The sequence below is a fragment of the Anolis carolinensis genome, unplaced genomic scaffold (assembly GCF_035594765.1).
Source record: "Anolis carolinensis isolate JA03-04 unplaced genomic scaffold, rAnoCar3.1.pri scaffold_12, whole genome shotgun sequence".
Taxonomy (NCBI): domain Eukaryota; kingdom Metazoa; phylum Chordata; class Lepidosauria; order Squamata; family Dactyloidae; genus Anolis; species Anolis carolinensis.
This window is the reverse complement of record NW_026943823.1, coordinates 13,854,861-13,879,593: the sequence shown is the minus strand read 5'-3', so window position 1 is coordinate 13,879,593 and position 24,733 is coordinate 13,854,861. Positions and strand designations below refer to the sequence as shown.

The 24,733-nt window shown below is 42.9% G+C and overlaps 1 protein-coding gene across 2 annotated transcripts in view; it reads left to right on the top strand.

Moving 5' to 3' along the window:
* The window catches only part of dcx (doublecortin), an 84,809-nt gene that overhangs the window by 16,059 nt on the left and 44,017 nt on the right, over positions 1 to 24,733 (top strand). For both annotated transcript variants that reach the window (XM_062963869.1, XM_062963870.1), the window contains exon 3: positions 4,921 to 5,261. In XM_062963869.1, the coding sequence (XP_062819939.1) occupies positions 4,921 to 5,261 (341 nt within the window). The remainder of the gene's footprint in view (positions 1 to 4,920; positions 5,262 to 24,733) is intronic.

Here is a 24,733-nt window from a genome sequence, read left to right as displayed (position 1 = left end):
ATTATAAATGGGTTATATAGCTGTGTGGAAGGGCCTTGAGTCTACACTGCCATATAATCCAGTGCAAATCTGATAATCTGTGGAAGAAGTCTAAGTGAGGCCTAAATCGGCCTGTCCCCTAACTGAAAGCTGGCTGTCTCTTGGTTGCTAGGCAACCAAGTGGGCAGAGATTAGCCCTCTAAACTGGCAGCAATTGGATAAAAAAAAGTTATTGCTCTCCCTGTAATTAGGACTTTATTTTTCTTTTCTTTTTGTTGTATCAACCTTGAGGCGTGGATGATGGGTTGTGTTGTCAAATTTTGAGGTTGGGGGGCGTGTACTTTTGTTGTTTTGTGAATTGCTGTGATGCCATCACTCTTTTATATATATAGACTAGCTGTGCCCGGCCACGCGTTGCTGTGGCGAAGAATGGTGGTATGGGAAATAAAGTATTGAGGAATTGGTGGTAGTTAAGGTAAAGGGTAAACGTTTTCCCCTGACGTTAAGTCCAGTCATGTCTGATTCTGGAGGTTGGTGCTCATCTCCATTTCTAAGCCGAAGAGCCGTCGTTGTCTGTAGACTCCTCCAAGGTCATGTGGGATGACTGCATGGAGCAGCGTTACCTTCCCACCGGAGCAGTACCTATTGATGCACTCACATTTACATGTTTTTGAACTTCTGGGTTGGCAGAAGCTGGGGCTAACAGTGGGGGCTCTGTCAGTTCCCCCAATTCAAACCTGTGGCCTTTCGGTCCAGAAGTTCAGCAGCTCAGCGCTTTAACATGCTGTGCCATCAGGGGACATTATTTCCTAAAGGTTGTGAATATACAATATTTCTGATTGCTTTTTTTTTGTCTGTTGGAGGCAAGTATGAATGCTGCAATTAGGAAAAATGATTAGGATGTAATGGCCTTGCAGATTTAAAGCCTAGCTGTTTCCTCCCTGAGTGATTTTTTTGTTGGGAGGTGTTAGCTGGCCCTGATTGTTTCCTGTCTGGAATTACCTTGTTTTCAGAGTGGTGTTGTTTGCGATATTTTATATGCTTCTACTGTCTGTGGCCCTGAGAAAACAGAGGATTGGCCAGACTTTGATGATGGGAATCCTTTGTTGGGAGGTGTTAGCTGGCCCTGATTGTTTTCTGTGTGGAATTCCCCTATTTTCAGAGTGTTGTTCTTTATTTAGTGTTCTGATTTTAGAGATTGTATTGTTCTGTTTTATTATACCACATTAATTTTTATATATTCTGATTTTAGTGTTTTTGAATACTTGGAGCCAGATCGTATTCATTTTCACGGTTGACCGCAACACAATAATAATAATAATAATAATAATAATAATAATAATAATAATAATAGTAAGGATAGTAATGATAGTAATAATAATGACTTTGGTAATACATAGTGCTTCACTGCCTTCTCAGCTTCCTTTCTGGAAGAATCCTTTCTTGGGAGGTGTTAGCTGGCCCTGATTGTTTCCTTTGTGGAATTTCCAATTTCCTTGCTTTATTTACTTTCTTTATTTCTTTATTTCTTTATTACTATCCTGGTTTTAGAGATTATATTGTTCTGCATTATTCTATCCTAGAAATTATTTCATATCAAAGTAGAATCTCACTTATCCAACATTCGATTATACAATGTTCTGGATTATCCAACACAGTCTGCCTTTTCATAATCAATGTTTTTGTAGTCAGTGTTTCAAATTCATTGTGATATTTTACTGGTAAATTTGTAAATACAGTACAGTAGAGTCTCACTTATCCAACATAAGTGGGCTGGCAAAATGTTGGATAACCGAATATGTTGGATAATAAGGAGGCATTAAGGAAAAGCCTATTAAATATCAAATTAGGTTATGATTTTACAAATGAAACACCAAAACATCATGTTAGACAACAAATTTGGCAGAAAAAGTAGTTCAATACGCAGTAATGCTATGTAGTAATTACTGTATTTATGAATTTAGCAATATATCATGATATATTGAAAACATTGACTACAAAAATGCGTTGGATAATCCAGAATGTTGGATAAGCGAGTGTTGGATAAGTGAGACTCTACTGTAATTACTACATAGCATTACTGCACATGGAACTACCTTTTCTGTCAAATTTGTTGTATAATATGATGTTTTGATGCTTAATTTGTATAACGATTACCTAATTCGATGTTTAATCAGCTTTTCCTGAATCCCTTCTTATTATCCAATATATTTACTTATCCTGCCGGCCTGTTTATGTTGGATAAGTGAGAGTCTACTGTATATTGATCATCTTATATTATCTGCTTAGAACTGGATTATATGAGGCCCCTTTTTCACAGTTGTATAAAATGCACACTGAAGTGGATTATATGGAAGTGTGGAGTCAAGATAATCCAGTGCAAAGCAGATAATATAAGATTATAAATGGGTTATATAGCTGTGTGGAAGGGCCTTGAGTCTACACTGCCATATAATCCAGTGCAAATTAGATAATCTGTGGAAGAAGCCTAAGTGAGGCCTAAATTTGCCTGTCCCCTAACTGAAACCTGGCTGTCCCTTGGTTGCTAGGCAACGAAGTGGGCAGAGATTAGCCCTCTAAACTGGCAGCAATTGGATAAAAACAATTATTGCTCTCCCTCTAATTAGGACTTTATTTTTCTTTTCTTTTTGTTGTATCAACCTAGAGGCGTGGATGATGGGTTGTGTTGTCAAATTTCGAGGTTGGGGGGCCTGTAGTTTTGTTGTTTTGTCCACTGCCCTGATGCCATCACTCTTTTATATATATAGATATAGATATATATATATGAGTGATGGAATTGTGGCGCCGAGCAAAACAACAAAGCTAAAGGCCCCTCGAAATTTGACAACACAACCCATCATCCATGCCTCCAGGTTGATACAACAAAACATCACGTCAAAACCTCCACGGGGCCTTAAAAACCCAGCCGTGAGCCTGGTCCGAGCTGCGGGCCTCATGGGAGGAAGGCCGGAAGGCCCCATGGTGGTCAGAGGAGGTACCACCACGCGGCGGGGCCTGTGACGCCCGCCGAAGAGGAGGGCCACGGGGTAAGAATTGACAGGCCACAGCGGGGCCCGAGCAACCCCCCCTCCCCCCAGCAAAGAGCCACTGCAGCCTCCTCCATGCGCCACAGGCCAGAGGGAGGCCGCCCCACCCCCGAAGAGCCACCTCAGCCTCCTGCCAGCTGGAGGGAGGCCGCGAGGCCCCAAGGTTTTTTTTTTTTTTTGGATGTTGAGGCCTGCAGAGGTGAAGGCGGGGGGGGGGACTTCCAGAAAGGTGGGCCCGCCGCCCCCCCCCCCCCCGAAGAGCCACTGCAGCCTCCTCCATGCCCCACAGGCCTCAGGGCGGCCCCGGCCACAAGAGAGGCGGTGCCAAACCTTCCCCCCCCCCCCCCCCCCGAAGAGCCGCCTCCCGCCAGGCCGGAGGGAGGCCGCAAGGTTTATTTTGTTTTAAGTATTTATTTTCTTTTTGAAATAGAGGCCTGAAGTGTGGCCTCAAGGCTGGGAAGCACCGCGGCCCCAAGGAGGGAGGCCGCGAGGCCCCAATGTTTTTTTTTTAAAAAAAAATAATTTTTTTTAGATGGAGGCCTGCAGAGGCGGAGGCAGGGTGGCCGCAAGGCCGGGAAGAGCCCCCCCACCCCGCCCCGCCGTGTCCTGAAGGCCCTGAACAGCCAGCGAGGGCCCAGGTCTGCCACATGCGCCGGGCCTGGAGAGTGAAACGGCGACCGGAGGCCGTGAAGGCCTAGGCAGGACCACCCGGGAGCAGGGCCTTGGCTCCTTGCTCCCCCCTCCTCCCCTTTTCCCCTCTTCAGAGGAGGGCCCTACCTTCCCAGCCTCAGCTGCCTGGGCCTCTGTCTCTCTTCCAGGGATTGGAAAGAGGGGTCACCTGCCTGTACTTTCAGGCAACAAATATAATATCTAAAATTACTGTGGTGTAATCATAAAGAACAATATAATCTCTAAAATCAGGACATTAAATAAAGAACAACACTCTGAAAATGGGAATTCCAGACAGGAAACAACCAGGGCCAGCTAACACCTCCCAACAAAGGATTTCCCCAGGCAGGAAGCAACCAGGCTTGCAAACAGAAAGGCTATTCAGTGCTGTTCAACCTAACCAAGCAAGATTTCCCCTTGATAGCACACCCTCAGGGTTTCAAGCCATGAGGCTACTCAGTCTCATTCAACCTGCCCAAGAAAGGATGCCCCTATGTAGAAAGCAGTCAGTCTTTGAAACAGCGAGGCTATTCAGTGCAATTCAAATTGGCTAAAAAACCATTTTCCTACAATGCAAGTACCCAGCCTTCCAAGCAGCAAACCTATTCCATTGTATTCCAGCTCACCAAACAAGGATTCACGTAAGGAGAAAGCACCCAGACTTTAAGGCTGCAAGGCTATTCACTGCTATTCCACCTGGTCAACAAATGATTCCCATCAGCCACAGCAATGCGTGGCCAGGCACAGCTAGTAATATAATAACTTTATTTTTGTACCCCGCCTCCATCTCCCCAAAGGGACTCAGGGCAGCTAACGTGGGGAAAAGCCCAGAGAGTTGCAATAAAACAGAATAAAATACATGCTTAATACATTTTATCAGAAGATAAAAATACATCAAAATAAAACATAATTATACACAATAACATAGTAAAAATAAAATAGTAACAATAGTATAGTTAGACATAATATAAAGGGAATGAGCTTTGCAGAAAAAGGTGTAAGGGAAAGAAAAGATGTATTGAAAGCCAGCAGCTTTCTGCCAGAGCATCTTGAACACTTTCTAGTTCTTCCAGGAAGACTCTGTGGTCAGCTTCCAATGGACATTGACCATAGAATCGCATTACATGACCAAGGCCCAGTTGGCTATGATAGGGAAATGAACTGATGCCTCAAATTCCACCAATGTTATTTCTAAACATTTCCCTATTTCTTGTTTCCCCCAAAGGTGAAAGCTATGTCTGTTCCTCTGACAACTTTTTCAAGAAAGTGGAGTATACCAAGAACGTCAACCCTAACTGGTCCGTCAATGTGAAAACCTCCGCCAGCGTCAAGGCACCCCAGTCTCTGGCCAGCAGCAACAGTGCCCAGGCCAGAGAGAACAAAGATTTTGTGCGGCCCAAGCTGGTGACCATCATCCGCAGCGGGGTGAAGCCGCGGAAGGCTGTCCGGGTGCTCCTGAATAAGAAGACCGCCCACTCCTTCGAGCAAGTCCTCACCGACATCACAGAAGCCATAAAGCTGGAGACAGGAGTGGTTAAGAAGCTCTACACCCTGGATGGGAAGCAGGTGAGGCTGCTTGAACCCAAGGTTGCCTAAATCTTAAATCAAAGTGCCAGTTAAGTAGTTTTGTAAATATGTCATGCTTTGCGTATTGAAGGGGCAGCTTTTTCTTGGGTGCTTCCGGATGGGTTATGGCATTGGTGTTTGGCTCATAATCTAATGGAAAACCTAAATCCAAGGCTTTACTCAGGCAAAGAAAAGCTGGTAGCCCTTCCCAATTTCATTGAGCTCAATGTCATTTCAATGAACAACATCTTCAAGGGTTTCTTATACAGATTTTTGTGGGGGTGCATATGGTCTATTTCCAAATGTCATATCTGGAACATTTAACGAGCTTAGTAGTAGTTGGTAACTTCACAATCATCTACTTTAAATTAAATTAAATTTCTACTTTAAATTAAGTTAAATTAAAAAAAATTGAGATCTTTCCAAGAGGCCAAACCTATACCATGGGATTGGATTCAGCACCTTGGATAGGACCCTTAAAGTTCAGGCTAAAACTCTTCTCTCATTTGGAAACCATTCTGCATTTCTTCATGCCTTGGTTGGCTCAGCTTTCTGTTGCCCGTATTTTCCTTATTCCTTTCTGATACGGAAGCCTTGCTGACAGAGCAGACATCCACCAAAGCCTAAAATTAACCTGCCAAAGTGGTTGTCCACCATCTGTTCCCAGAGATGCCAGTGGCTTGTTGTTACAAAATTGTCACTGCTATTAGTATCAGGTGGGAACGGAGCCAACCATCGGAAGAAAACAGATGCACAATCACTGCTTTCCTATCACCGAGCAATGAATATTCTCCAAAGGATTCATGCAGTCCTCCCTTTGCCACCCCAAATAAATATTACACTGCTTTCTCAGTGCTTTCAAGAAAAAAAAGACCACATGGTGGAATATTTTCCAGATATTACCCACTACATTTCATGGGCTTTGCCATCTCCTTCCCACAATGCTACATGGGAACATCTGTTCCAGAGGTCTAGGGAAAATGCAAAATGGTTTCAAGAGGCAACAGAAGCACAGAAACATCAAGCTGGGGACTCAGAAATGACTCAGAACAGGTCATTTCTCCTCAGAGATGGAATCCAGCAGCAGCGGATGAAAAAAGGGTTTTAAAGGGGTGGGAGTTGAAAAATCCATTTAAGGTTCTTCATGGAGAAACTGTTAGGATAGTGGTTTTCAATCTGTGGGTCCCCAAGTGTTTTGGCCCACATCTCCCAGAAATCCCAGCCAGTTTACCAACTGTTAGGATTTCTGGGAGTTGAAGGCCAAAACACTTGGGGACCCACAGATTGAGAATCACTGTCCTAGACAAATGCCCCCCCCCCCGAAATGCCCCCCCCCCCCACGTTTCAAATTTTCAAAGAGCAGAGATTTTGGTGAGATCCACTTGCTCTTATTGGCACTTCAGGAATCTGGCCTCTCAATCCCTCTGTTGACATTTTGAAGGAACCGCAGAGGAACACTGAAGTGTGATATAGGTTTCTGGGGTTCTTGTTGCGGTTGGCATTTGGGGGTTTTGTGTGTTTTCTTCTGTTGGGTGGTTCTGAATCAAATATTGCTCTAGATTATAGCAATATATTGTTCTTTCCAAACCATGGCTTTGGCAGACAGATGGGTGGCTTCAGAAGGTCACAAAAGTGGGGCCACGTTCCCTTGGAGTCAGCCCTATACCCTTGTGAGCTGGAGAAGGTTGAGGGGGGATGTGATAGTTGTGTTTAAATATTTGAAAGATGTCATACTGAATACAGAAACTAGGACACAAAGCAAGGGGTTCAAGCTCCAAGGAAAGGAGTCCACAAACATTAGGAAGAACTTTCTGAAGGTCAGAGTTGCTCAACTGGGAGTCTGGTGAAGTCCCCTTTTCTGAAGGTTTGGAAACAGAGGCTGGATGGCCATCTGTTGGGGGTGCTTTGATTGTGTCTTCCCACATTGCAGAAAGAGGTTGGAATGGATGGCCTTTGCAGGTCTCTTCCATCTTTAGGATTATGTTAGAGCTGTTCTTAAGATCCATATATGTTGCATTATATAACTTTTCCTTCACAATCCAGCCATAGAATATGGCCTTTATCCAAAATGTGGAGTCTCTCCCCTACATTAAATGATTATTTCCATTGCTTTTCATGGTCTGCTTCCAAGGTTTTCAAATGGTGGTATTTTGTGGTCTTAAAGTACATTCTTGAAGCATGAATATAAACTGTCTGCAGAATCAAACCATGACCCATCTACGGGCAAAAGGAACCCTGGCCTCCCTGTTCCATGCTCTCATTTCTCTAAGTCTTTAGCAAGTTGCTTTGGCTTCTTCTCAATGTTACCTGTCTTTTCCAGCTACAAGTTACATCCATATTCATGTGTCAGGGCAGTTGTGGTCTTATTCACCAGAGAATTCCCAGTCCTGATAGGCAGTCCCCCTCCAGCAATCTGTGCCTCTACAAGGATGCAATGTGGCAGGTGATGGGTGATTTCCAAATCCCTGCTTAAAAAGCAGATGTAAATGTGTAGCAAGGCGAAGACAGTCTGAGGTGTTTTTGCCACCTTCATTTAGATGAACTGCAAAGTGAGATGGTTCAAGCAGAAGGGAGGACATTTGCAAAACAGAGGTCCTGGGTCACAGCCAAAGCATTGTTTCCAGAGATCCACTGGTGTCACTGCCTTATTGATTTATTACCTTTATGAAAAGATGTATATCCCATCCTCTATCCAAAAGTCTCAGAGTAGCACTCTTTACAGAGTGGGGAATCTCTTTGGAGAATTATTCTGCACAATTTCAGCAGAAAAGCAAAAAGAATGTTTTCTGGCAACCCCCCCCCCCCCATGGATTATTTATAAAAATACATTTTGGTGCCAAAAATATGCGAAATCCATCTATAGTCTTCTTCCAGGACCCCCATGAAAGTGTAAAGCAGTGGTTCCCAACCTCTTTTTGTCCAGGGACCACTCTCCAACATTAGTACCAAAAGGGTTACAAATCAGTTTTTGGTCAACTTTAGATTCGGTTTGGTTATTTAGGGTGCTGATTAGGAAAATTGCTTTGGATTGCCCATATCAGCTCTAGTTTCTGATACATAACATATGCCATCCAGTAGTCTCTATTTGCTCACCCACAGAAAACTATATTTAATAATCTAGAGCTGATGTGGTCTATCCAGTGCAATTTTCTGGACAGGCCTAAAAACAAAGACACCAAGAAAAAGCTTGTGTTATTATCCATGGATTTTGTTAACACTTGTGTTAAAAAAAGGAAGGAGAAAGGTCAAGGTTGAAAAAAATACAAAAAGCAAAGCATGAGACCCAAGAAACTGTCCCTAATGGCTTTAATAACAACAACAACAACTACTACTACTACTACTTTGGGGGGCTGAACAGGGTCTTACAAAGGGCTACTTCCCCATTACAACTGATGTGTGCCAATGGGAGATGATGATGATGATGATGATGATGATGATAATAATAATAATAATAATAATAATAATAATAATAATAATAATAATAATAATAAGTACCACCTCCCAGCAGTAAAGAACTGGTGGGATCACAAACCTGCAAAAATATTGGAAAATGAGCACGCAAAGATACTGTGGGATTTCTGAATCCAGACTGACAAAGTTCTGGAACACAACACACAGTTGTGGGGAAAAAAAAGGTTTGGATCATTGATGTTGCCATCCCAGGTGACAGTTGCATTGACGAAAAACAACAGGAAAAACTCAGCCGCTATCAGGACCTCAAGATTGAACTTCAAAGACTCTGGCAGAAACCAGTGCAGATGGTCTCGGTGGTGATGGGCACACTGGGTGCCATGCCAAAAGATCTCAGCCGGCATTTGGAAACAATAGACATTGACAAAATTACAATCTGCCAACTGCAAAAGGCCACCCAACTGAGATCTGCGCGCATCATCCGAAAATACATCACACAGTCCTAGACACTTGGGAAGTGTTCGACTTGTGATTTTGTGATACAAAATCCAGCATATCTATCTTGTTTGCTGTGTCATAAAATAAAATATAATAATGATAATAATAACAACAACAACAACAACAACAACAACAACAACTTTGGGGGACCCTCCTTCTCTCTTTCTCACTCTCCTCCAACGGGGCCGGGAAGCCGTGAGAGGGTGAGGGCAACGGCACTGGCCTTCTTCCTTCCTTCTCTCCCATTCCTCTCTGTCGCTTTCCTCCAACGGTGGCACCCCCCCCCCCACCCACACCCACCCCGGCCATGGACCTTATTTTAGGTCTCACGCCCATCAGTGGGCCGTGGCCCATGGGTTGGGAACCACTGGTGTAAAGGCATGTATAGGTCTTCTAGCATGACTCTGTAGTTGACTTCTGCTGGAAGTTGAACATAGGATCACATTGGAAGGCTTAGGGATTCCTGGAAAGATGTCCTCCCTACAAATCTCTAGTTCTTCCCGCATGACAAAAGGAAGTTGATCATAGATTTTGCCAGAGTATTAGCAGCGTAGCAGTAGTTGGATGGAATCAGTGGAGTGCATAACGAAGAGATACTCAGAGACATTGGTAAAACTATTTACAAAGTTTTACTGAATCAACACAAACAGACAAACAGACAGATGAACACAGGACTTGACTTGAACTCTAGGCAGACAGAACTCGACTTCTAAGCAGACAGATCTCTACAGAACTCAGAACTGAACTCAACTAGCATACACACTTGTGTCTGGATACTCCCTAGTTCCAGCCACACATCAAGGTCATCACAGCTTCTTGGCAATTAACTCTTTACATGCTATGGCACATCCTGGATGATGCAATCAGTTGCAATACAAGCAAGACACAAATTGCATTTAAACACTATCCATACACAAATCCCACATTAACAGATTTGCAGTAGAGGACCTAGAGATCTCTAGAGAGAACATTTTAATCAAATCTGTCAATCATTAAATCTATATAAGTGAGTGTACTCCTCATTTTGAATAGTTTTCAAGGAGCTATCCAGCTTTCCAAGATATTGAACCTCTTTGGAGGATAGATTCAGTACCATGGATAGCTCTGTGAATGCCTACATTAACATCTGGACTCACTACCCCACTCATATGGGAGGCTCCAGCCACCATTACAAAGCATTATGGGAAATCAAAATGGCAGTTGAACTAAAAAGGGCATTCCAGAGTAGGCGCCAGTAGGTTTCCACCCCACAGTGGGAGGACAGTTCTGGCAGTTTGTCAAGCATTTCAGAGTGAAGGTCTCCATCAACATTGTCAAGAAACCCAAAGATCAGTGAACTTCTTAAACCCTGAGGATCCTTTCTTGGGAAAGTGCTATTTCTGGACCGCTCTGCTGCGATGGGGGCGGAAACCAGCGCAACCTTCCCATTCTTGTCCCTCAAACGAAGCCCTATCGGAGGCCTTATCAACCTCTCGCAGGCTAAAGGATTACATGTAAATGAGGCATCAAAGGCTAGAATTAAAATATTAGCAGTGATGAATGCAACTCTTGTGAGCTCGAGGGGGGTTAAAACCATCCCAGCCAACATCTCTTAACACTCACGGAAAGTTTGAAGGCGCTGCTTTCGCTGAATTTTAATGCGGTGTTATTACTTTCAGTGGCACGACGGATTTCCTATTCTTTTAGACAACCGCAATCATTGAAGCTTACATTCTGACAAGCTCATGTCAGGAGGAAAATGAAGACCAGGAGGATATTGAGCAAATGCACCAGCTCAGGGTTTTGTGGCCAATGTAGGAAAATGTTATTTTTAGCTTTTGGCCTCCTTGACTGTGACGGATCCGAAACACATTTTAAAAGCATGCCTTCTTCCCCTTCCCACTTCTGATATTAATCTCCTCCTTATTTCATACTCTTTTGTTTTCCATTGTGCTTAGGGACTCCCCAGCCAATGATTGCATTTCTTTTCAACTTTGCAAAAGTAAATAGAAACAAAAGCATAACAGCAAAGAATGAGACTCATTTTAGGGATTGTGTAGCATAACTTTGCCAACTGATATTGACACAAGGCTGAGATGATGTGGCTTTGAGGCCACTTTTGACAAAGCAACAATGTGGGCTCCTTCTGAAGCATAACTGAGTTTCAGAGCAAGATAGAATTCCAAGCCAGTAAAACACTCGTTCTCAACCGTGGGTTTCAGACTGAAAGATCTCTGCTAGTTGGAGATGATGGGCTGCCATGCAACTGAAGCTGATGGTCCAAAGTTGGATTTCAATAAATTTTATTAGTGCTTTCAACATACAATAAAAATGAATTTGTTATAGAACCAAGTGGGGGGAGGGGAAGAATAATAATAGTGGAAAAGACGAATGTACCCGGAAAAAGAAAAAGGAAAAGAAACGAAAAAAAAGAAAAAAGAAGTAAAAGGAAAGGAGTATATATATATATATATATATATATATAAACAAAAACAACAAAGAGCAAACATACTATATCTTAAAAGTTGACTTCCATCTTAGCACAGTGTCTTATACCATCATACTTAACAAAATATTCTTGTTCTTTCGACCATCTCTATCCGGTGTCTTTATTTTATGTAATTCCATTAGTTTATACTCTCGATTGTTTTGTGAATCTTATTTTCCATAAATTCTAAATTATCACCCTATGTTCTTCCTCTTTCAAATAAGTTTTAATCATATCCCAGTTTGTCTGTTTTTTTTGGTCTGCCATCATTATTTTGTAGTAAATATGTCAATTTGTCCATATTCATTGCTTCCCAGATCTTTATTAACCAACATCTTACGTCCGGCGTATCTTTATCTTTCCAGAATTTAGCAAAATTCATTCTAGCTGCAGTGGTGAGATAATTAAATAGAATTTCCTTGTTTCTGTCTTTTTCTATATTTAACATCCCCAAGAGGAAATATTTTGGGTTCAGATCAATTCTAATCTGCAACATCTCTTGTATTCTTTGGTGTATATCTTTCCAATAGGACTTTGCCTTTTTGCATGTCCACCAACAATGAAAGAAGGTCCCCACTTCTTCCTCGCATTTCCAACACTTATTTGATGTCTTGTTATTAAATTTAGCTATTTTTTGGGGTGTCCAATGCCATCTATAAAACATTTTTACCCAGTTTTCTTTCATATCCATTGCGTATGTGAATTTAAGTCTAATGTTCCAACACTTTTCCCATTCCGCTAATTGAATTGGTTTCCCCAAGTTTTTTGCCCATTCTATCATGCAATCTTTGATTGGTTCAGTTTCTGTTTCCCATTCTAGTAATTTTTTGTAAATATTAGATATCACCTTTTTTTCCAATTGCATTATCTTGTCCCAAAATCTTTCTTTGTCTTCAAATCCAAGTTCTTTATCTTTCATATATACATCTCTTATCTGAAAATATTGAAACCAACCTATGTTTGGGAATTGTTTACTCAGTTCTTCCTGACTTTTCAAATTGTAGGTGTTATTCTTTCTAATTAACATATCTTTGTATCTTGGCCATTTTTCACTGCTCGTTTCCCTTCTTTGGCATGCTTCTAGTGGGGAGATCCACAATGGTCCAAAGTTGGAAAGCTTTCTTTCAAACCTTGTTAAAGTTAATTTTTTGGCAGTAGCTCCTAGTAGACTTGTGCATTTTTGCTGACGCTCAATCTGTTTCTGCTGGCTGAATTCTGGGAGACCCACAGATCCATTTTTGCACGCTTCCTGAAAATGGGTGGGTTGCAGAGCAGCCGTTTCCGGTCCGCAGCCAAAAGATCCAGGAAGATCTGGCCCACTGGCAGGAATAGGGAACATATGAGGATCCCCTGAGATCCTTTCCTTTCTTCCTTTCAAGGGAGCCTGGGTTTGAGCAACAACGTTAAGAAAGCACCGCTCCTGGAAACCTTTCATAGAATTGTAGAGTTGGAAGAGACCTCACGGGCCATCCTGTCCAACCCCCAGCAAGAAGCAGGAAAATCTCATTCAAAGCACCCCTGACAGATGGCCATCCAGCCTCTGCTTAAAAGCCTCCAAAGAAGGAGCCTCCACCATAGTCCAGGGGAGAGAGTTCCACTGTCGAACAGCCCTCACAGCGAGGAAGTTCTTCCTGATGTTCAGGTGGAATCTCCTTTCCTGTAGTTTGAAGCCATTGTTCTGCATCCTAGTCTCCAGGGCAGCAGAAAACAAGCTTGCTCCCTCCTCCCTATGACTTCCCCTCACATATTTGTATATGGCTATCATGTCTCCTCTCAGCCTTCTCTTCTGCAGGCTAAACATACCCAGCTCTTTAAGCCGCTCCTCATAGAGTTTGTTCTCCGACCTTTGATCATTTTAGTTGACCTCCTCTGGACGCTTTCCAGCTTGTCAACATCTCCCTTCAATTGCGGTGCCCAGAATTGGACACAGTATTCCAGGTGTGGTCTGACCAAGGCAAAATAGAGGGGTAGCATGACTTCCCTGGATCTAGACACTATACCCCTATTTATGCAGGCCAGAATCCCGTTGGCTTTTTTCGCTGCTGCATCACATTGTAGGCTCATGTTTAACTTGTTGTCCACAAGGACTCCAAGATCTTTTTCACACGTACTGCTGTCAAGCCAAGCATTGTCCCCCATTCTGTATCTTTGCATTCCATTTTTTCTGCCGAAGTGATGTATCTTGCATTTGAACTTCATTTTGTTAGTTTTGACCAATCATCTCTCTAATCTGTCAAGATTGTTTTGAATTCTGCTCCTGTCTTCTAGAGTGTTGGCTATCCCTCCCAGTTTGGTGTCATCTGCAAACTTGATGATTATGCCTTTTAACCCTTCGTCTAAGTAGTTAATAAAGATGTTGAACAGAACCGGGCCCAGGACAGTCTTCCTGTCTTCCTTTCAAGGGAGACTGGGTTTCAAGAAAGGGGTTAAGGAAGCATCCTTTCTGGGAACCTTTCCTTAGACACAGCTTGCGTAAGACACGTCACGACATTTTTCTATTCTGATTGGCCCATCAGGTAGGCTCACAGGGAAACCCCATGCGAGCAGCTCGCGGCAGCCTCTCTATCCGTGTGGTGCCAAGTAGGTGAGGAGTAGCCATGATCAGCTGCCACGTGGTCCAATAACGGACGAAAAATGTGATAGCTGAGTCCTTATCATTATGGCCATCCAGCCAAGCTGAACAAGCCAGATTGACCAAAGGAAACCGACCATTCTAGGAGCCTAGTTCCTAGAATCGGAATCCTAGAGGTGGAAGAGACCCCAAGGGCTATCCAGACTAACCCCATTATACCATGTAGCAACACACAATCTAAGCCCTCCCAACAGATGGCCATTCAGCCTCTGAATGAAAACCTCCAGAGAAGGAGACTCCACTGGACTCCACTGCCAAACAGCTCTCACTGACAGGCTGGCTGAAGGGTTTTGGAAGATATGGCCTGAGAAAGTTAATTTTCCAGACTTCTACAATGCAGTTTCCTGACAGATAAATAGAGAACCAGTGTGGTGTAATGGTTGGAATAGAAGGACTCCAGACGACTGGGGTTCAAATCCCCATTTAGCAATGGAAAAGCCACTAGACAACCTTGGCCAAGCCCTCACTCCAACTAGAGTACTGATTCTCAACGTTCCTAACCCCTTAATACAGTTTCTCATGTTCTCAAGATTTCACACATCTCCATTGTTCCATTGTTCGCTCACATGCCAAATACGGATTTGATTTGCTCATGATGCTCAAGGACAGGCCCACGACATTATTTGGGAATGAGCCTCATTCCCAGAGGATGCCAAATCCCATTTTGCCACAAAGTGCCCCGAACAAAGAGGACAAGAGGCAGGCGTGAAGCCAAGCTCATTGCATTTTAACCCCAACACGTTGGCTCTCTAAGTTAACACTGCCAAGCTGCGTATGATCACTTTTTGCCAGGAGAGAGTTTGCAAAGAGGAAGAAAGCAAAGCATTTGACTTCAGCAGCACTTTCATCTCAAGGAGGCATTTTATGCTGATTCGGCACCCCCGGATTCTTGACAATGAGAAAAGGCAAATGGAAATTCAGAACAGCTGTTTGGAAATGGAAAGACCGACCTGCTCAGCCAGAGCTCTTTGTGCCGTGGAGGCTGTCACCTAGCAACTGGTCCTTGCAGCTGCCGGACGACGCAATGGGGGGAACAACAACACAAGCGCAAGGGATGTATCATGGGAAGGAAGAGAAGGTGGGCATCCTTGGATCTATCAGGCTTTTGAGGGTCTAGGCACCCTCCTGGACCAAGGCATTCTTGGGCATCACATCTTGCAAAACACTTATTCAAGTGATTATTCTGGTTATGTGTACATTCCAGCTTATGGAAACCTGAAGGGATTTTTTTGGGCAATATTTCTTCAGAGATGTTTTGTCTGTCTTCTTCTAGACCAGCGTTTCTCAACCTGGGGATCAGGATCCCTGGGGGGTCACGAGGGGGGTATCTAAGAAGTTGCCAAAGACAATCAGGAAACAAATATTTCATATTTCTTAGAAACCCTTTTGGCAGAGAAGGCTGAGAAGGCATGGGGGTTCAGTGTTAGAAGTTTGGCCCAATTCTATCGTTGATAATTTCAGAATGCTCATTGATTGTAGGTGAGCTAGAAATCCCAGCAATTACAGCTCCCAAATGTCAAGGTCTATTTCTCTCAAACTCCACCAGTGTTCACTTTTGGACATATTGAGTATTCGTGCCAGGTTTGGTTCAGATCCAGCACTGTTTGAGTCCACAGTGCTCTCTGGATGTAGGTGAACTACAACTTCAAAACTCAATGTCAATGGCCACCAAAGCCTTCCAGTATTTTCTGCCGGATATGGGAGTTCTGTGTGTCAAGATTGGTTCAGTTCCATTGTTGGTGGAGTTCAGAATGCTCTTTGATTGTAGGTGAATTATAAATCCCAGCAATTACAAGTCCCAAATGGCAAAATCAATGCCACCCAACCCAACCAGTATTCAAATTTGGGTGTATATTTCCCATCAGTTAAAAGAGATGACCTAATAATGATTCACGCACAAAGCAACTACAAGAGAGACATGATGTTGTGCAGTAAGCACCATCTGAAGGCATTTGTATCTCTTGCCATAATTGCACTTTACCAGTCTTGTGTGATAAAGTCCATAAGACAGATGGTCTCTTCCTATGAGCGCATGAGTGGGTGGATCATTCAGAATCAGCAGGTTCTAATCCTTCTCTTAATCCTCTTCCACTCAGTTAACCCCATGCTGACAATAGTGATAATGTTTGTTCACATCTGCAGGATTTTCAGAAGATCAGGTCTTTAGCTGGGTTGTTCCCTTTGCTACCACCACAAATGGCATTTCCAGAGAATGGGCCTTGGCTGAAATGGTGTCAACCGTTGAGTCCTTGCCAGACATCCCAACAAGTTATTTTGCTAGAATCGTGATCATTTGGAGCTCATTTAAATTATTATTGAAATAGCTGCCTGAAGACATAGAGTAAAAACATATATCCATTTCAGGAAAATCCACAAGTTATCTTCCTGGTTATGAAGTTAAATGAGACAGAAGCAAACTAGGAACCAGAAGCAAATCAAGAGCAATGGGGGAACATAAGCTTTGTGGCTGATTGCATCTTTTTGAATGCAAAAGAGACTATGTTGTTTCTCAAGCATCGCTATCCAAACTCGTGGAAGATCTCATCCAGTCCCTATAAACCAGCAATAGAGATTCCACATAAACATTAGGAAGCACTTCCTAGTGGTAACAGCTGTTTGATGGTGGAATATGCTTTTCTCAAAATGTGGTGGAGTCACCATCTCTGGATGTTTTTGAACAGAAGCTGGATGGCTATCTGTTATGGTTGATTTGGTTGTGTCTTGCTGTGTGGCAGAAGAGGTTGGATCAGATGACCCTTGGGGTTTCTTCAAACTCTATGATTAAAATAGTGGTGAGACCCCAAAGGATCTTTGGAGAACCTAGCACTGATGCCATCGTCCTGCGTCTAGCTGTAAGGCAAGAGCCAAACACTTCTGCAGCCCTTCCTCTGATCTCTCTGTGTCCCCAAAGCCCTGCCATTGAATCTTCTGGCAAACCATTGAGAGCACTAACAATGCAATGGATTACCAATGATTTATTTCACAGCCCATTTTGTAGCTCCACACAGTGCTTTTCTTCAGCTGGCATAGTTAGTTACCTTCATGCAAAAAGGAATCTTTGAATTTGGAGCTGAAGCCTTTGTTTTGCAATGTGGTTCAGCTGAAGAACACAGTCAGTTAATTTACATCAAATAAGGAGCCTTTTATTTGCAGTGGAAACCTTGGTTTGCAAATATTTCAAAGGTTAGGAGACTGTTGCTGCTAGGGTTGTTGCCTCCCATAGTTGATTTTACGTCGAATTCAGTCCATTAAACAAATTTAATTTAATGTCTCATGAATTTAAAATAAATGAGATTCAGGAATAGGGTAATGTGCTGAGGGTTAGGGCAGTAAATAGTTAAGACTGGATGGTAATACCTTGCACAAAAGGGACCCTGTCAATCCTCAAAGGAAACAGGTCTTGGTAGTAGGCGACTCCCTTCTTAGAGGAGTAGAAGCTGTCATTTCCAGAACAGATGTGATGGCTTGAGAAATATGCTGCCTCCCTGGAACAAAAATACACCATGTCACTCAGAGATTTACCAGGCTCCTCAAGCCCAATCACTAAGACATGGAACAATGGCTTCAAACTACAGGAAAGGAGATTCCACCTGAACATTAGGAAGAACTTCCTCACTGTGAGAGCTGTTTGGCAGTGGAACTCTCTCCCTCGGAATGTGGTGGAGGCTCCTTCTTTGGAGGCTTTTAAGCAGAGGCTGGATGGCCATCTGTCGGGGATGCTTTGAATGTGATTTTCCTGCTTTGTGGCAGGGGGTTGGACTGGATGGCCTGTGAGGTCTCTCTTCCAACTCTTTGATTATATGATTGGCTGCATCTACATTGCCATGTAACACAGTTTGAACTTCATTATATGGTCAACGCAGCGTAGTCCCTTTTATGCAGACAAAAATGGTATCCACAAAGCCAAGCATTCATAGAAGATTTCCTTTGAATCAGACCATCATGCCAACCCGGCTTCTGTGCCTGGCTGGGTTTTGGGGACAAATTCTGGATGCATGTGGCTGAATATCCTCCTTTGCCAAGTCTCTTCCCAACCAGCCTTTTGTTGCATTTTGCTTCTCACTGCAGAGCCCTTTTCAATCCGGACCCCCCTCCTCGGTTTCCCCTGACTGCTCCTTGCTCACCCATTATAGCCGGAGTCCCAGCTTGGAACGGTGTCTCTCTGACCCGCACGTCCAAGCCATTAGCGGAGTCACCCCATTCACCCTCTTTTTCTCACAAGTTCATGTGACCCGTGCCTCCCTTGGGTTCAATGCAAAGAGACCGAAGAGTCAGCAAAGTCCACGCTGGGATCGCCACTGCCAGCTGGCAACCCCAAAACGGTGAAGATAGACTCCCAAATGACTTCCATGTGCCCTTTCCAAAAGCTGGTCGGCAATTCCCACCTTCTGTTAGGGTGCATCTAGACGGTAGAATTAATGCGGTTTGAGACCACTTTGACATCCATGGCTCAGTGCTATGAAATCATGAGATTTGAAATTTGGTAACACACATCCCACAGAAGGCGAAAAAACCTGTATTCATTCTACAGTGTATATACAACCTTGCTCTCGCCTTCCTGAGGTTGTCATAAGTCAAACTCGATTCCATAACAAATAACAAATCCACACATTAAGTTGTTCAGACTCCATTCTCTCCATCAATAGTCTTTGAAATCATGCAGCCCACATTGGGCCCACAGCAATTGCACCTAAGGGTTTAGAGGCACCCAGAAAACAAACCCTGGGACTCACCCATCGAGATAATGCTTTCTGCTTATCTCCACTTCTTAATTGCTTAACACTTTAAAATTCATTTTTATGCAAGGCTTTGGGGATTTGTTTCCTTTTGTCTCTGAGCACTGTAATAGGAACATTGTTTTATTTGTTTGCGCTGTGATTGGTTTTTTCCCCGGCAGGATAAATTCAGTGTTTTATCAATTTAGACACTGGATTACTCTCTGTTGGGACCCTGTAGCAATTCAATTGAATCATGGGTCCCATGTTAGTGGAGTGGTGAATTTGCGCCGGATTTTAGTCTGAACTTCAAAGGAATTGTCTTTATTTATGCATTTTCACTTTCATGGTGGTCTTGTGCCCCTAACCACTGCATCATCATCATCATCATCATCATCATCATCATCATCATCATCATCATCATCATCATAAGTAAAGGTAAAGGTTTTCCCCTGACATTAAAACTAGTCCTGTCCGACTCTGGAGATTGGTGCTCATCTCCATTTCTAAATCGAAGAGCCAGCATTGTCCGTCATCGCCTCTAAGATCATGTGGCCGGCATGACTGCATGGAGTGCCATTACCTTCCCGCCAGAGTGGTACCTATTGATCTACTCACATTTGCATGTTTTCAAACTGCTAGGTTGGCAGAAGTTGGGGCTAACAGCGGGAGCTCATCCCTCTCCCTGGATTCTGCCGACCTTTCGGCAACCGGGGGCTTAATAATAATAATAATAATAATAATAATAATAATAATAATAATAATACAATCATAATAAACAACGACACCATCATCATCCCACTTTTATCTTTATATGGAAACGTAATGAATATATGTATTTATTTCTGTGCAGAAAAAAACACAATGCAGTTTTCCTGTCTTTCTCCAAAAATATTTTTCTCCCAGAATCATTTTGTAAAAAATATATGCTTTTTGTTCCCTCCCCATATGCCATATGTGTTTTTACTCTTAACTAATTTCCCCCGGTGAGATCCTATGCTTCAGTATTGTACGAAGCCCTTGTGTTCTTGTACGACAAGGAGAAAATGTCTTAATAATAATAATAATAATAATAATAATAATAATAATAATAATAATAATAATAATAATAATAATCTGACGCAATACAAGGATTTAAAGATCGTACTGCAAAGACTTTGACACAAGCCAGTCAAGGTGGTCCCAGTGGTGATCGGCACACTGGGTGCAGTGCCTAAAGACCTTGGCCAGCATTGGAAAATAATCGGTGCTGACAAAATTACCATCTGTCAGCTGCAAAAGACCACCCTTCTCGGATCTGGAGGCATTAAATCACCAATACATCACATAGTCTTAGATACTTGGCAAGTGTCTGACGTGTGATCCAATACAACAGCCAGCATAGTGATCTTATTTGCTGTGTACTCATCTTATGTGTCAAATAATAATAGAACTCAAAGTGATTTGCAATGCTAAATGCAATTTGCAACCTCAAACCTGTAGAATATAAACATTAAAATAGAATTAAACATTTTAAAGAGATCATTTGTTCTTGCACCAAGAACCAAAAGAAGCCGAGATTTACATCCATGGACCAATTTCCTCCCAATAGCAGCTGCATGGTGCCGCCAACTTGCTCCGAAGGAGGCATTCAGCCATTCTCTTTTCATGCCAATGGTTCATCTAATAGTGTGCCAAAGCGGCAACTGCTCCAGCGGCAACCAAGTTACCCGCAAACTCTTTGTTTAAGCGACGACTGCAGCGAAAAAGACCAGCAAAGCTGCCTGGACCACTTCCAACTTGCTGGATTTGTTCAGCCGCAGAGATGCCCAAAGGGGGAATCTTTGTCAATGCGCTTGCTTTCTCCTCGGATTTGTTTATTTGTTTTGCAAAATGAAAGAGCCATTGTTGCTGTGTGTCCCCTCTTTCTTTTTTTTAGTAGGGTTTTGGTCGAGTTGATGCCATTTGGGCCTTGAGGCATTCACCAGCCCATTTTAAATTGTAGAAACCATCTTGGGGAGAATGGGACCAGCCAAAGTTGCAAAAAGTCAAGGCAGCTAGGGATGCTTCTCAAACTTTCTGAGTCTGGATTTCTGGCTGTAATGCGATGAGGAATTTCCCAACTCCTTATTTATTTCCACATTTTGTACAGAGAGATTTCATAGGATCCTAGAGGTGGAAGAGACCCCCAAGGGCCATCTAGTCCAACCCCATTCTTTCATGCAAGAAGACACTATCCAAGCCCTCTTGACATATGGTCATAGAATCATAGATTTGGAAGAGACCTCATGGGCCATCCAGTCCAACCACCTGCCAAGAAGACAGATGTCCATCCAGCCTCTGTTTCAAAGCCTCCAAAGAAGGAACCTCCACCACACTCTGATGCAGAGAGTTCCACTGCTGAACAGCTCTTACCATCAGGGAGTTCTTTCTGATGTTTCGGTGGAATCTCTTTTCCTATAGTTGAATCCATTGCTCCATTTTCTAGTCTCTAAAGCAGCAAAAAACAAGCTTTCCTCCTCTATATGACATCCTTACCGATAACATTGCCAATAATATCCCTTCTGGAACATGGCCACACAACCTGGAAAACACGCAACAACCCAGTGATTTCATTCCTCCAAGCAAAACATCCACAGCCTTTTCATCCTCAAAGGGATTAATGATTTCCAGACTTTTGGTCATTTTTGGTTACACTTCTCTGGACATCTTCCAAGTTGTCCATCGCCTTCTTGAATTGCTTTGCTAAGAACTGAACACAGGGTCATTTCAGGTGAGACCTGACCCGAAGGAAGTGGGGCTAGGACTTCCCTGTATCTGTCTTACTCTTGATGCAGCCTAGAATCACACTAGCTTTGTTGTTAGCTGCATCACACTCTTGACTCATGTTCAGTTTATGGTCCACTAAGGGCCCTTCCACACAGTCATATAACCTAGGATAACAAGGCAGAAAATCCCACAATATCTGCTTTGAACTGGGTTTTCTGAGTCTGCACTGCCATATATTCCAGTTCAAAGCAAATAATGCGGGATTTTATTCACCTGTGTGGAAAAGGTCTAAGGGCACTTCCAGATAGGCCCTATATCCCAGGATCTGATCCCAGGTTTTCCGGTTTCAACTGGATTATATGAGTCTGCACTACCAGATAATCTGGGATAAACAGAAAACCTGGGATCATATCTTTGGTAATAGGGCCCGTCTGGAAGGGCCCTGAGATTCCTAGATCCCTTTCACATGGACTTTTTCCAAGCCAGGTGTTATCCATCCTATATCTTGATACACATTTCCAGTAATGTCTGCCTCTTTTCCCTTTCCTCATTTGAGTGTGTGTGTTTATATACACAGATACAAACACAGATACACTTCTCCCTTTGGGAGAGATAAAGCAGGGAAGGTTAAGGTAAAGGTTTTCCCCTGACGTTATGTCTAGTCGTGTCCGACTCTGGGGGTTGATGTTCATCTCCAATTTCTAAGCCAAAGAGCCAGTGTTGTCCTGTAGCGACCATAAGCCAGAAAATAGTAAACTATTGCTTAACATAACTTTGCCTCTGCATATATCATATAGCCTTTATATAGATAATATAAGCACTTTGTATGAACCAAAGTAGTATGTGCAACACAGAGCCTGTACCCCTCCCTTCCTGTGGGTTGGTGACTTCCTTCAGGAAGTTCCAGAGAGAGAAAAAAGCTCAGAGTAAACAAGTTAGGTAATTGGTATCACTTGTGCCAAAGTAGGTGTGGAAAGTGAGGAAGACCCTCAGCCATTGGTCAATTCTAGATAAGGCCGAGATATAAAATTCTTTGTTTGCTACAACATGCTTTGTGATGGCTATTTGCATTGTACAGACCCACAAATGTGAGTACTTATGGCTGTTTTGCCTTATCATCAGCTGTGATAATAAAAGGCTTGTTTTATTGCTCTCCTGGAATTCTCTCCTTTACTCCCCCTCTGGGGGTCCATAGACACATTGAAGGTCATGAGGATGGCATCACTGCATAGAGTGCCATTACCTTCCCAGAGGAGCGGTACTTATTGATCTACTCACATTTGCATGTTTTCGAACTGCTAGGTTGGCAGAAGCTGGGGCTAACAGTGGGAGCTCACCCTGCTCCCCAGATTCAAACCACCGACCTTTCAGTCAGCAAGTTCGGCGGCTCAGTGGTTTAACTCACTGCGCCACTGGGGTCTCCAAAGTGGGGTATAAATAATAATAGTAATAATAATAATAGTAATAGTTATTTTATATTGTCTTGAGGGTGGGACTCAGTGGCCCCTTTGGCCCCTTCCAGCTTCATGATTCTGCTATTCTAATATCACTCCACAATTTCTTATGGTGCTTGCCTGCAATAATATAGAAGGCTGACCAGAGCGGGTTGGGTCAAGATTCACTCCATCTTCTTTCCTCTTCTGCAAATTTGGATGATTTAGTTCAAGATGGGAACTCTTGCATAGATTGCACTGGAAGACCTAGCAATTCAGCAACTTTGGTGCTTAGTGATTCCAGTGCTTAGTCTGATTCAACAGACTGAGAGCAGAAGCAGGTGAAATCCCTTCCCTAAGGATTGCAAAGAGATTTGTCTCCTTCTCCCAGCGCACCAAGAAGGCTGAGGACTTTTTTGCAAATGGAAAGGCACTGGGCAAAAGGGAATAAATATCTCAGGTGTCAAATAGGCTACAGATACTATAGTCCCAAGGGGAAACTGAGGCAGATTTTCCTTGGCACAAAAACCAGGACTGGACATTTTGGTCGCCACTGCTTTGCTTGCCAAGGTGCGTCCGGGAGATAAGCGAGGGACAAAATGCAAGGGAGGAACGAGGTGAACGAAATGCAAGCTTGGCACATTTGGAATATATGTTGAATGGCACAGAGGGCAAAATCATCATTTAATTTAAAAGAGATTTGGAGCATCTGCTTCTGCTAAGCTGTATTTCCTGTTCAGGTCAGTTTCAAGTGGGTTTCTTCACTGATTTGTTCCAACTCATTTCTGTGCATTTAATAAAAGACACCTCCTCCTAAAAAAATTAAGTCATTCAATTTTGCTCTGCAAGATTAACCCAAAATATGTTTAGTGCATTTTTTGGTTTGCTATTTGAGCCGGGAGCTATATGACACAATCAAGAAAAGTTAAAATAGAAAAGAGGGTCTTATCCCAATCCACATATTCTCCTATGGAGTGATAATCAGGTCAGTTCTCTTAAAAATTCAGACCAAATGAAATATTCCCACATCATCAGATAAACCATAATCCATAAGAGTGTATGGGCTAGTGAGTGGTAAATCTGGATTTTAATCTGAATTTTACAACTGTGATTCAAATTGTTGAACCTATTTTGCTCATAAGGTGGAGTACCTTGGATAATGCCTTCAATGTTCAGTTGACTGGACTGCTGACTTGAAGTTTGGATTGCTGATCTGAAGATTGCGAGTTCAAACCCGCAAAATGCTCCCATATGTTAGCTATAGCTTGCGGCAACATGAGAGAAGCCTCCCAGCAGGATGGTAACACATCTGGGCATCCCTTGGGCAATGCCTCTGTAGATGGCCAATTCTCTCACACCGGAAGCAACTTGCAGTATGTTCTCAAGTCACTTCTGACATGATAAAAAAAAAATCATCTACCTTCAGTTTGACAGCACTTTAACTGCCATGGCTCAATGCTATGGAATCAGAGATTACTAAAGGTCTTAATCACAAGAACTTTAGCTTCCTCTACCAATGAGTACAGGTGCCTTGCCAAACTACAAATCCCATGGTTCCAATGGCAATG